Raw genomic sequence first — 14,528 nt, 5'->3', positions numbered from 1 at the left:
CGTTAGCATTTTGATGGCTGACCACTGAAAAAGCACGCTGCGGTGGCTACAGTACTTATTAAAAGCTACGGATGGCTTGTTCTAGGCTGAATGAGCTGTTACATGTGTGAAATACAGAAGGATAACTTGGGCCAAGTGGATGGCATACGTGACACTTGTTATCTGGAACATTGAAGAACATGCCTGTCTGCAAACGCTCCTTGAAGTTGAAACACTTCAACGTTTGGTCCAACTTTAGTCAAATTTGAACCATTCTCTTTCTAAATCAAAAATAAATATTTTGGGTCACAGTGCAAATTTCCGTACTATAGAAACAACTACAAATATCAAATATTTACCGACGTTAATTCAAAATGGCTGCCATCCCTGTGTTAACTCTATGGGGAAATGTCAAGTTTTCCATTTTCACAAAAGTAAGATGATGAAAACTTTGTTACTCTATGAGCTTCAACATGAGCCTCCACAAGTGGTATAACAAAAAAGTATTGTAAAAGTTTGAGAGTCTGCGACTTTCTGTCCCCGAGGCTCATTCTACCAGACACATTAGATGTGAAGTGTCATTTAGAGTTGGATCAAAGACTGGTTTTGAAGAGTACACTGAAATGAGAACTGAGCAAACAAACTAAGTTTCCAAATGGTGTTTCTACACAAGTACTTACAGGGGCGGTGATCATGGCAATGTGCTTGAAATCTCCTCTGCTGCCTTGTTTCCGTGGTAACTTGGTGAAGTAATTGCCTCCATTTTCTGTGAACAGCAGGGGTGTATTCTAGATACGAATGAAAGAAAAGTTACAAATGCATGCCACTTTTAAGAAGGCACATTAAGCTGCTATGTTTTATCATGGTTTGGTCAGTTTTGTCTTTCGTCAGAACAGATATTTGAAAATTTTCCTACAGACTTGTCACTTTGTGGAAAATGGTCTGTTACACAATGTTTATAATGCAAATCCTTTAATGGCAATTTTCTGATACATGTTGTGAGTTAAACAGTAAAATTTCTTGACAAGCAATTTACATAAAGCTTGATATCTGGTATGAGAATAGTTCTGACAGCTGATTGGATGTGAAGTTATTGTGATCTAAATAAAGTATGTCACATATGAAGCAACAAATGTTATGTAATACACTGCAATACAGGTAACTTTGTCTCCTTGTACTATGAATAAGATCTTGCTACATTGTACAGTATTTTTTTTCACTAGCAGAGATTTATCTGTGAAAACCTTATCACTTATATTCTCACAGTATAACAATAGTCACTTGAACAGACAACAGTACCAATGCCATGTAATATCCCCGTTACCCATAATTCTTGAGTCAGGAATAGCATCTGCTGCCTTGCTCAAAGAGACACGACAGTGTTACCTTGAAAGGCAGTGAAACCACTGTATAGCCATTACTCTAGACACAGGGGATGTACACTTGTTGATAAATTCAAAGTATATTACTTCAGAAAAGTATGAAAGGATGGAATATCTAAGCATTGTGACCTTTAACCCTTATTCTGCCAGGCTTGTAAGTTCCTCATCTGCCAAGTCAGTAAAAAGCAGTATTGAACCAAAACTTAAATATATTTCAACCTCCTTGGCATGATACTATGTCATAGTAGGTTCAGTCAATAAAAATTACATTTACTGTATCTACCATACATGGGTTTCACATGGATAAGTTAAGTTCTCAATAGTGACTAACCAATTAACGAGACAAAGGTATAAAGCATTCGTGGATAATTAGGGGAACACACGTAAAATGGATCTCTTTGCATGTAGGATGGTTGGCTCCATTCAAATATTGTGTGAAGAGTCACACTACAACAATGTGCCCTGTTTACACCAAACTTTTGTTTGCAATATGTGTGTGTGTGAATTATCCACAGTGCTCCACAATGACAATGATTATACTTACTATAATAAACCAGCCATTTGGCGTTTTCTCTTCGTAATTAAATTCACATGGTTTAACATTGGCCTGACACAGCATGATGATTGTGTGTGTTTGAAGTCTGTTGGCGTAGATGACAGCCACACGGTTATTATCCGTCCACGACACCGAGGTGATGTAGTGATCCCTGTAAGAAACAAAAATAAGACATCCTTGTTTTCAGTGAAACCTTTTTAGAAGAGAATGAACATCAAAAGTTTTAATCACCAATGTTAACTTTGTTGAATTTTTTTTTTAGATTTTCAGGGATATGACACTATAATGGAAAAATCTCCAAATAGTGACACTTCAAAGATCTTTTACCCACTTACTGAAGCAAAAAAAAGAAATGTTCCATACATGTCTATGAACTATTATGGGACTCTGATGATTTTTGGTTCAAATCTGTCAACACTCTTGTTCAAATGCCCCTGTAATGTTTGAAAGTCACATGTTCCTTAAACTTGGACCTAAACGTATCCTTCAATTTCTTATCACTTCTCTGTTGATATAATAGATACAACTGCCACTAAGATGAAAATTCAATTGTAATTCATTTGTCTGTTTGGTAACACAGATGTTTAGATACCTCATTTACTATTTCATACCTTCATTTCATATTGGATAAAATTCCATTTCCTAAACCTTGATTAGTATATTTCATTTTTCTAAAAATTTGTCATTTTCATACCTGACACATATGTACATGAGAAACAAGTTTTACCCATCATGCAGTGCCATCCTTGCCACTGAATAAGGTTTCAGTTCCGGTCAACAAGATAACTTGATGGAAATTACTCATAACACGCTGATATTGGATACCATCAAAAAATGGGAAGGAAAAAGGGAGGATGTAAACTATCCCTAAGACATGCAATTATATGTCATCAGAATAAACTTACTCATCTGCAAATTGGTCTGGTGGCCCAAATGTCAAATGCTGATGGTTTATCGTATCATATATCGTAAATGTTGCCACAGGATTTTTAGAAGCGCCAGCCTTGGGATATGGGATGTAAACAACATCACTGTACACTGTGTAGTCGTAGTCCATGTATGTTGCCATGGGAACATCCGTGTCATTCACTGTCAAGTAACAGAAGTACTTGCCATCATCCGTCCACCAAATGGCAACATTTGAACTCAGAATTTCCTCTGTAAAATAATTAAAAAACATCATTCTAAATTATTGCTGTGTAGACGGTAATGTCATAGGAAACGCTAACTTTTGGTGCGACAAATGGATTTCTATAAATGTCTATGGGCAGTACAGGATATACAAACTTCATATCACAAATGATATAATTCAACTAAGTTCATCTAATTGAGATGTAGTTCCGGTAATTAATTAGAAACAATGGCATCATGTTTGTTACATCCATCAATCATTCTGACAGCCATTTTACAGCATTTAGAATTGTGATTATTTCAAAAGAACCATTTGGTAACTGTTCTGAAACTTTCCCATGAAACAGTCACCACGACAACAATAAGAGACATTGCTACCTTGAAAGCTCTGCATTTTTCTGCAATTTTTGTCATTACCACATGAAAAACTTATATATTTCACATTCATATTACATTTATATTATATAATCATTTTAAAAATTGATAACTTTCTTGGCAATTTATTACTCTTGGACCAAAATTTGTCAGACCTAAGATTTTCATTCTTGATTTTGAAAGAAAAGAGTGTTAGCCTTCTTTGAATAAAATTTGAGCAAAATTTGATCTTTCAGTTTCGAGGTGTGTCTTAATAATTACAAGCAAATGTAATACCTTCAAGGTGACCTACAGGTACTTGCATATCAGTAGTTAACCTTGGGCCGTTTTTTAAAGTGAAATTTTCCAAATCAATCATCACTACTATCATAGTTTTAAGCATCTTCTTATAGCAATTAATTTCAAAGCAGAATTGAATTTTATGAATCCAACAGAATTATCAGTCTATCAAACTGATTTTGTATTGTACTTGATACCTCTTGTCATTTTACAAATGATTTTATAATTATTATTATCCTTGCCCGGAAACTTTTCCTTCTTCAATTAAAATAAGTACAACAAACAAAGAAGTATAATGACACATACAAAACCATAGAAATAAAAACATAGCCCAGGATTTCAAGGAAAAAGGGGTAAGATACCTTGATTGTTATCATTTATAATAACCAATAAAATAACATGATCGGTCAAAATTTGTGAAAATAGTTGGAAACATGCCACAATTGAGGTTTTATTCAATTTAACTTCTTTGACAGCCATTTTGAATTCTGTAAATTTATAACAGCAATTACACCATAGTTGTTCTCAGTGACATAGAAATACTGAGAAATGAACATCACATGAAATATTTTTATATCACTTTGCTGACATGCTTTTCAAAATATTTCCTATTTATTGCAGAATTCATCATTAAACAGCGATGAATATTTTGCTTTGATGGTCTCTATAACAAGTTCTTCTTGTACAATCATTCCTCTAAAAATCTAAATTAGAACTGAGAGTGTGGACATCATAAACAACACTGCATCTATAGGAGAACTATGAATTATGACATATGAACAAGGAATCCCAGTAGACATTTTATGGTTTGTAATACCCATCTCATTGAGAAATGGCTTATTTCTCCTACTTTCCAAAATCCCGACGGATTTGAAACTCATTTTTCCATAATGGCAGTTCTCTGCTTCACAGCAACCAGATGAAACTAGCCTCTACTGAGACACCACTCAGTATCACTTTGAAATTCATTTTTTGACGTACATATAGTATCTATAGTCTTATGGGGTTTTGCAATGTTGTGCATACTAATTTGGTTGATACAGATTGCATCTCTACAATATATGCTCAAATTGTCAAATATTCAATAAAGTGAGTCTGTACTGTACTAGGTACTTCATTACTGAACATGTTAACTATATTTCTGTGGACACTAATAGAACAGCTTGTCTCTAGCTATGGTTTGTTAACTGTCTTACTGAAATAATAAAATGTCATTTCAATGTAAAGAAATTTCAGTTGTTGGGAAAATTTATCTCTGCTATGTCTGCTATGTACAAACTGGTAGTTGCTGCACTGAAAAACTTAAATAAAAAATTTGTGTTTTGGAGATTGAACAAATCCTTGTGGGCATGAGTAGATGTTATCAAAATTGATGCAGATGTGTGGATGTTTGTGAGCCGACAGTTGATATTGAATTGTACGTATATCAGGAGTTTCTTGAGAAGTCTCCCTATGCATGAGAAGGAGTTTGTGTTATCGAAACCCTTTGAGGTCCTCTGTCATTAAAAAACTTTGGTATGGCTGTACATTTCACTCTTGTGTAGCATTCATAACACGGAGCGCCTGCAGGCAGTGCTGAAAACAACTGGGGGGTATATCAGTGCTTACAACAGAATACTCACTGAGAAGTGTACGATGAGAGTCCCATGTCAATGCTAACAAACTCATTTCAAGCCACCGTGAAGGAGCTTGTGAGATTAGCCGACCGATATTAGTAATAAAGCCCTTAATCTGGGATAGGAATAAACGCTAGTGTAAGGTCCATCTGACTGGATTTAGATGGGTACTTGTGATTGCTACATAAAGTAAATGGAATTAGGAGCCGTGTCGCACATCAAATACACAGTCCCATATCCAACGCTCGTTTTCCCTTTTTTCAAGATTTGTAACATTATATGAACAGCTGAAAATCATGTTCATACCTCCCTGAAGGAAAAAATAGTTGAAAAGACATCCAGTATTGAAAGAGTAATAAGTTAACTCCCGGTTAGTCCTTTACTTTTACTGGTGAGTCTATTAGCTCTCTTGCTACTGTTGTCTTGAAAGAAACATCACCAATATACACAGAGAGTCTGTTTTGTTTTGAGACGGCTCGATGCCCTTAGGGCAAGAGGAGATGGAAAAGAACACTTGACAATTCTTGGGAAACGTAGCATAATATTGCATTTTAATCTTTGATGCAGTTCACAAAGTACCAACATATTCGTAATGCCATTGATCAATCTTGCATAACAATTATGAAATGAAGTATATATCTGCAGGGCTGTGTCTGTGAATTGAGTTGCCTCTAGGCAAGACTTGTCCTTAAAAAACAAATCAGTTTATCCATTTCATCAAAGGATGGGTAACAGTATGTCATTGCAGCTTGAGTGTAGTTTACTTACAGATAGTTTGCCAGCTGACACATAGACTTGACAATGTGATACAACTTCACTACTGATCTACCATAATGATTGTGAAATGTTCAGCTAGTCTGCACTGTATTAATCATGGCTTAGTTATGGACTATGTTATGTGGACAAAGTTAGACAGTCTTGTGTCAGCTAATGCATATCTACCTATTCAAAACTAATTCTTACTGAAAAATAAAGGAGTCACAATTGTAATTTCAAATACTGCCCTGGTGCCTTCAGTATTTTCTCTATCAACTAACATTTCTGTGATGTTAAAATTTACTGTACCTGAACATTTTAAACTGAAAATTTTGTATAATCATCCACGCTGGAAACATAAACTTCATTCAGGAATCTCTTGTGGTTAAAATAAGGGTGAATTATGCCTCGGATTTACATGTAAGGGTGAATTATGCCTAGGGTTGCTCTTGTACCATCGATATACTAGTATTCAGTATATGAATTAAGCATCCTTGTGTGAGAAAGTTCATATCAATTTTAATTTGTTTCAGTTCACATTTGAAATATCACAACAGAGTCTATCCACGTTTTGATCAGAAACTTATGTTAAGGTAGAATATGCGCCTTGGGCACAGTTTGTATTTGTTTGTATTTTTCCAATACTTTTCTGGTTTACCACTTGTTGGGACTCATTTTTAGGCTCCTGCAGTGATAACAATTTTCACCGTCTCACTTGCCCTGCAGAATTAACATAGGGATGCGTGGCCAATTGGGATTTGAATCCTCTGGAAATGTGAGGTAATTTGTTGCTCTAGTACTTTGCACGGTGATCCCTGACTTTTATTCTTAATTTGGTAAGAGAATGGTTGGAGGTGCCACTGAGGAAAGCTTGAGCAAAAGTTTTAAGTCTTTCACTTTATAGGCATATATTACCTTAATACCTGACTTCATAAGAAATTTACCATTCTGATGGTAACATGATTAATATATAATTTCTAGTGGCACGTTCAGATATGCAAACTATGAACATGTGATTCTGAGCAAGATTCATTCTTTTTGTAGTTGTACCAAGCTTTAAACAGAACAGAGGTCCTATTCCAGGTAAGGGTGTCTTGCAATGAGGTTTTGAAATCGGCAGATATCTAGGGAACTTCCCATTGATTTCTGCTGTCTGGTAATACATATATTGCTTTGGTATACTGAGAGAACACCAGTGAAAGGACCTGGAAGCCTCGCAGCACTATTTACCAGGTCACAATGACAAAAGAGTCAGACATCTGCACTTAGGAATGCTGATGAATAAAAAATCAAAGGTTCTTTGCAAGAGCCGAAAATATGAAGAGGTTCGGTTGCCATGAGATAGCTAAGCCGGGTTGGGTGAGATTTTATCTGTTTCATTTGGGAGAGTGAATTATGGTTATCAGTATTTACTGGTCTCACATGCATACACATGTAAATATCAAGAGACTTTTGTTTGCATTCCATTATGAATGAAAGGAAGACGTAAAGAGCTCTACACAATGTACACACATAGGCAACACAATTATAAACAACAATTTCATTTTTATCATCAAATGATATTTGCAGATGTCGAACAAAATCAATATCTGGTAGACAGGAGAGTCAAAAGTCTACAAAAATCAATAGATATGTACTCTGATGTGACATTTGAAATGATAAAAGCTAGTTTGACTCAGCGTCTGTGGTCCATCCGTTGGCAGATTGATTGGTTTAGAAAACAAAAACATTCATCTAGGGTTTAATCACACTGTCGATTTTCAAATCCATTATCAGTCATTTTGGACTGGAATTACAGTCGACTTCAGTCTTTGTGTCTACATCCCCTGCTGTGTTTACAATACCCATGTCTCATCTTCATGACTGAATATTTTAAAACACAGTTTGATGGTCTATACTGACATGTACAAATCCCCTCAAGCCTGCTATATTCCACCTTGATGGCTTGTCTTTGTACCAGGTATTTCCCCACAATCTATATACTTCCCAACAGTGTCTATATCTACTTCCCAACAGTCTGGCACTTTCCCGGTCTGTCAATAACTTCTCCAGTCTGATTTTTCCCAGTATCTCTATATGCTTCCCACAGTTTGTCAATATACTTCTCCAAAGTCTGTCTACATAAATTCCAAGTCTGATACATGTACTTTGCCTGTTTGTCTATACTTCCCCAGTCTGTCTAATACCCCCCAGTCTGACAATATGCTTCCCCACAGTTTATCTATAATGCTTCCTCGCACAGTCTATGTTTACTTACAGTAATAGTGACATTTTAATATCTACACTGTGTTTGTAAACTCACTGTCAAAGTCTGACGTTTTACAAAACCAACAGACTTCATATGTTCCACGTATTCAATGTCAGTGCAATTTCTGTTGACTACATTTTTATAAGTTCCCAGATCTCTGATGTCACATATACATGTATGTACTGAAAGCACAGTTGGTAGATGGATTCTATGATTTGAGCAAACAGAATCCATGTGACCCATGGTACATGTATAGCAACACTTCAATACAAATACTTTTTGTTACTGTTTCACAGTTAGATTTGTTTCTGTTGACATTATTAAAATGATAAGGGTCCAAACATCTTCGAACAAATGCTCTGGACATGAACAAAGTAAATATATGACAACTGTGCATTGAATTGTCTACGGAAATAAACTGATGTACTGGTAAGTAAATTTGTTATGATATCTTTTGCTATGCCAAGTCTTGAGGAAAAAGTGAAGCCTGCCGTGGTTGAGAAATGTATATGCAGATGGAAACGCGAACAGACTGATTGACAAACTTAGCAAAAATTACATTAAGAGCTAGAATACATTGGTTGGATGCTTAAAGTATTTCAAACATGCTCCTAAGTTTGCGATGATAACACTGACGACTGATCTCAACTACAGTATGTACACATATGGCAAAAATTCTTACACCAATTTAATTTAAAGCCTTTAAGTAAACTTACTTACAATTACTTGAACTGTGATCACATCCCCTGTCTATGGGTTTACAATGTTCACTTACATTCTGAGATATCGCCAATTATTTCGCTAAATACAATGTAACATCTGTTCAGGTTGTATCTCATAACATGAGAATACCTAAACCTGTTCAACCCCAGTTCCCTGTAAACAGGTCCACAATCACCATTGATAACCATACGATTTGACCAAACCATAGAGGTGAAAGAGTTAACTTAGAATGAAACTCCGGATCAGTTATTTGGACACTCCGATTTTTACAACACTGGTCTTGTGCTCATGTAGACTCATTTTGAAGCCTGTGAAGTGAGTGAACTTCATCTGTCTTGTTTTTGTGATCATTAAAAAAAGTGAGTCTTTCTCCATAGGGCTAAGATGACTATACTGGTCATTCTGAAATTCAAATATTGCTAAATATTAATGGTTTGTTTCTTCCATTGCAGAGTGATCCTTGATTTTTATCTTAATTATGAAAGAGGTAATTTAGAGTTTCTTTGGAGGTTTATGGAAATGTTTAAAACTTAGTGTTTTATGGTGCATATTAAATCAAACTCTACACTACTAAAATATTATTCCTTGGAGTACATAAAATTTATTGCTAGTACTGACTGGTGAAAAAGCCTGTCATATTCCTTTACAATTCACATGCATCATCACTTTGAAAATTGCCTAATGCAATTATCTTTCTGGAATGGGAGCTGAAGTGACATTTTTCAAATGTACGGGGGTAATCTTACTGCTCCGTGCAGCAAAACAGAAATTGAATATTGTTCTGTAATGGATGAAATCGTAAAAGGTTGGTTGAGTATATAGTTCTTGAAATAACATATATCAGTCATAAACAAAAATTTTACTGTATTTCCTTCCCATTGAACATTTCTGTGACTTTGTTCAAAAGTTGCTCATGTGATTGCCACTGATAGGTACATAAATGTGATTACCAGTAACTATAACCCTAACAAACCCATGATGTTGGCTGAAATTTGATTCGGACTGATCATGCTGTTCAAATGAAAAAATGGTTACAACCTGATATTGTAAGGATTATCACTGTGTACAGTCTACAGACAAAGTTCAAACCTGTTTTGTTCCACTGGATTCACAAATTGAGGAGAGCAAATAGGTACATGAGAAACACTTGTTTTCTCTCTGTGACATGAAATATGTATTTTGTTAAAATGTTCCACTTCAACCCAGGACGTGGAATTTTGTAAAGTCCTCACAAGCAAACATTACGAACGGCAATTACTCAGTTTTCTGATTGAAACCGTTTGCAAAAAACTGACAGAATGGCAACAACATGATGCAGACACTTGTGTGGAAATGTACTCAAGTATCTTTACTGTAGCTGACACGGAACATTCACACCACCACTTTCTCATCATTCATAGGTGCACCCTTTCTGCAGGGGAAAAAAATCGAATTTTTGATGATTAAATTTTCAAGGACAAGCTAATTGGTCTACTTCTCAGGTTGCCATGACAATTATAGAAAGACGTGAACACTACAACCTGGAAATTGGTTCTCTTTTAAAACCACATGACTCTCACCATCTCTCTGCAAGTTTCATACCTTTTTTTTATTTCTGTGAACAATACAAGTAACTGCCATATCCATGTTTGAATGGAATTACATGAATACTAAGTCCGTAGTCAAGAAGATGGCAACTTGAAAATCTGCCGCTAATCTTTTGAAAGGCTTCATTACTTGCTGAGACTGACTTAGTCGAGTAGATTGTGACACTGTAAAGCAATCTACAGAGCATGTGCATTTGAACGTGAGTGGGAGAAGATGGGACCCTGACTTTGTCAGATTTCTGTGTAGGTATTCTTATCATACCACAAAGGTGTCAAAAATAACTTTTTCTTTTTACCTCAAGAAAAAATACCATCTGAAATTCTGATGTGAGGCAATAATTTCCTTGAAACTGTTCGCTGTTTGCACTATACAATAAGACAGACGTTATATCTATTATGATTTCATCTGGAAATATAATTACATTTTACATGTGCTGCAGCTTTCAATTAGTATCTGAGAGATATCAGTCTTTGCAGTGTTTCTTTCCAATTTACTTAGCAACTGCTTTCACAGACGTGTCATATCCGATATGAAAAAATGGATTTGTCCACGCTTCAAGACTTCCTTGATTTGTCTGCGATCCAATTACAGGTCCACTATGCTGTATTATCAAGGATTTCAAAGTTGGATGCTGAATTTAAGACTACTGATAGAAAAACTACAGCAGCCTTTGATAGTTTACTAAAATTGTTTGAAAATAATATCATAGCACTGTTCTTGTGATTTTGGTGAGTAATCACATGGGGTCTGCAGAGAAAATTGGCTGCCTTCTTAAAATGTAGAAACCAAACATATTCAATTTGAGAATTCCTTACGTCTCACATTTCCCAAATTTATCTTAACCTTGCAATTCACATAAAACCATTGAATTTTCCTGAATTTTGCACCGGAACATTCAAGATTGTCATATAACAGAATTAACAAGATTTTGTAAACCAACAAAATCATATACCATAAGATCTGCTGTCATTTTTCATTTCTTAAAGTTAACCTACAGGAAGACTGATTTTTTTTCCTTGAGTACACTCTCTCTGTTCAAAACTGTCTTGCGGCTATAGTCCCATCAGCTGAAACTAATCTCGGAGTTTGATTCAATGCAACACATATAGCATTGGATCACTAGTAATTAACCTGGGTTCTGCCCTGAGGCACAAATAAATAATGTATCAACTCTATCCACAAGTTTATTGATTCTTTTTTTCAGGGAATGTGCTTGCTGCAAGATGCTCCTTATAACCTCAGCAATGAATATTAAATAAATTGTCTTTTTCTCCAGAAAGCCTCAAATGATAGCCATAGGGAATGTTGAGATAAAGCACCTAATTTTACTTCTATTAACTTCAGCTTAGATATACGCTGTACAGAGATACCCCATACTCAAAATAAATGAATGACAAATACTGCAGCAAATTGCAATGAAGTTCAATACAGCTTCACATAGCCAGACCTACACAATTGAAAAAATACTGCATTTGTTTATAAATTTAACCCAGGCTTAGCTCCCCCAGTGGATTTAACATGATCAACACATTGCTGGCTCTCTCCAATCAGTTCCTTACATTATTTTCCTACATTATACTCATCTGTCTGCTCTCAATATTATCTACTGTACATTAGAAGGGAAAATCGTGAGAACATAATGTGTTGCATATAGTTTTTTCCGATTTCAAGATTTCAACCTTAACCTCTCAACAAAGAAAAGCTGCAGAATTCTCTTTATAATACCAACACATGTAAGACTTGCAGTCCATTACTGAAATTAGATTGCATATGGGTAAAGCTATAATGCTCCCAGGTCTCCTTGTTTCTAATGCAATATTTCAAACGGCAACAAAATCTACCATCTCGATAATATATGCACCTTAAAGGGCTCATAAAAGTTTAAGTGTTCCCATTTTGCTACAATAATTAGAAATAAGATGACGTAAGTTAAAATGACGCAAGCTTTAGCCAACTCCCGAAGGCACTGTGAATTGTTGAATTTTCGCCAAAGCGCTGAAACAACGTCAGACAATTGAAACACTTGTGAGTTATACCGGGTATTTGTATTTGCTTTGTCATGAAGACTCAGAAAATCACTTCCATCTGTGTTATCAGTTTATAGACAAATTCATAACCATTGCATAATCAACTGTATGAAATAAAAGAGATTGAAGTTCTGCAAATCTTCTGTTTTTTTAACACTTTCATAGAGTGTTCAAATGGGAGTAGAGACTCCATTACATGTAAGCTTGCATGCAAAGTCATAAGTTTTAATCAACTCATGTCATTTACAAGTTAGTCTCTCTTCTTTCAACAAAAAATTTCTTTTTTGTTCCTTTTACACAGTAGATTGCTTACCACATGAGCAATGGTGATAAGGCTACAGGCTTATTGATTGATATTTTCTAAAATAGTTACAATTTCAGTATTGAGTTGGCTAGCACTACAAGTATCACAATGCTTAACTGACCTTCATATAACCAATCAGGGATCCCATTGTATATGAGATTAGGGACACCATCAGCTGTCACTCGAGTTGCTTCTTCAGTGCCAGCATAATATTGATAGTAGATATCATTTTCATACACAAACACCTGTAGGAACAATACAAAGTGAAACAGGAGTTGAATATGATGCGTTTTGAAACACTTACACAGTGGTTATATTTTTGTCTGGTTTAGGTGGTACAGCTGTCATGTTGCAACATCACATCAAATGATGTGATGCTGTTCAACATAAGACGGTAATGTTACCATGACAATATTGTTGAAAGTAATCAAATTATATATTCATTATGTCAATCAAGGATTTGTGGCCAACGGTGACAGTAAACAGAGGTATCTTTTCACAGGAAACAATAATACAGAAAATAAAACTACATCTCTCTGCGTTTGGCATCACAAGGACAAATTTTATTCATCACTTTCTGGATAGTGTACCGTAAGTCTCACAGGTAAACACTAAATAAAGAACACTTCAGGACTGCAAACACCAATACAATAGTTTGAGAATTTGCATGAGGCAACATTCTTCCGTGGTTGCAAGAAATTTTGCAATAGGCTGATTAAAACTGTTTTACAATGAATGACCAGCTGTGAGCACATTATCAATATCAAACATCTGGACAGGACAACTTTACTGAAAATTGCTCTGCAATTCAAGGTTTCTTTCTGGTGAAATGTTATCATGAAAGTCTAATTGTAAGATCTCTGGATCCCCTTACCTAATGGATATCTATTTATTTAATAATCAACTACTTTCCTCTTTACTGCAGGGTTTGTGCCTGTAGGCAGGGGGTCCTGCTCCATCTAATCTATACCTGCAATATTCTCCTTGCTGTTATTTCAAAATTCAAACCATGGGTTTGCATGCTGTTTGGATTCGGAATTCCTTAAAAATTCAGAGTTAATAAATGACTCAAGTTTTTACTTTCTGTAAATTAATATATCAAATTTATGGACCTCATGTTATTTGATCAAAGCCAGGCAAATGCAAATACATTAATCAATATCTTGATCAATAACGTGGAAATACAATACAAATTGTGGGAGATTTGAAAAGCAAACAGTTACAGTTAGGTTTACTCAGCTGTTACATAATTTATTGAGTGCAATTCTATCTAAAAACACATTTTCAATACGTCATATCACAGCCATTTGTTAGAATAAGATATGTCCACTAAAATGTAGCAAGCAGATGCCTTTGTATCTTGTAAGTGACATTAACTTTTAATCAGATTCTTTATTCTGTTTACACAAAATAATGATGAACAATATTGTTGAGAATTATCTTTCAATGTTGTTTTTGATATCCTTCATCTGTTAAATCATACAAACAAAGCTACAGTATTGGCAAATATGTCTACCTCTTGCAGCTTTCCTACTGCGCCAGGAAAACAGATACTAGCTTTTCAT

The 14,528-nt window shown here is 35.3% G+C and overlaps 1 protein-coding gene across 30 annotated transcripts in view; it reads right to left on the bottom strand.

Moving 5' to 3' along the window:
• The window catches only part of LOC139143248 (A-type potassium channel modulatory protein DPP6-like), a 390,979-nt gene that overhangs the window by 11,532 nt on the left and 364,919 nt on the right, over window positions 1-14,528 (bottom strand). For all 30 annotated transcript variants that reach the window (XM_070713417.1, XM_070713415.1, XM_070713419.1 and 27 more), the window contains 4 exons: window positions 13,085-13,208; window positions 2,823-3,075; window positions 1,906-2,068; window positions 660-767 (listed from right to left, as the gene is read on the bottom strand). In XM_070713417.1, the coding sequence (XP_070569518.1) occupies window positions 660-767; window positions 1,906-2,068; window positions 2,823-3,075; window positions 13,085-13,208 (648 nt within the window). The remainder of the gene's footprint in view (window positions 1-659; window positions 768-1,905; window positions 2,069-2,822; window positions 3,076-13,084; window positions 13,209-14,528) is intronic.

The sequence above is a fragment of the Ptychodera flava genome, chromosome 11 (assembly GCF_041260155.1).
Source record: "Ptychodera flava strain L36383 chromosome 11, AS_Pfla_20210202, whole genome shotgun sequence".
Lineage (NCBI taxonomy): Eukaryota > Metazoa > Hemichordata > Enteropneusta > Ptychoderidae > Ptychodera > Ptychodera flava.
Note: the sequence above shows the minus strand (reverse complement) of the source record. Positions and strands in the feature narration are given on the sequence as shown.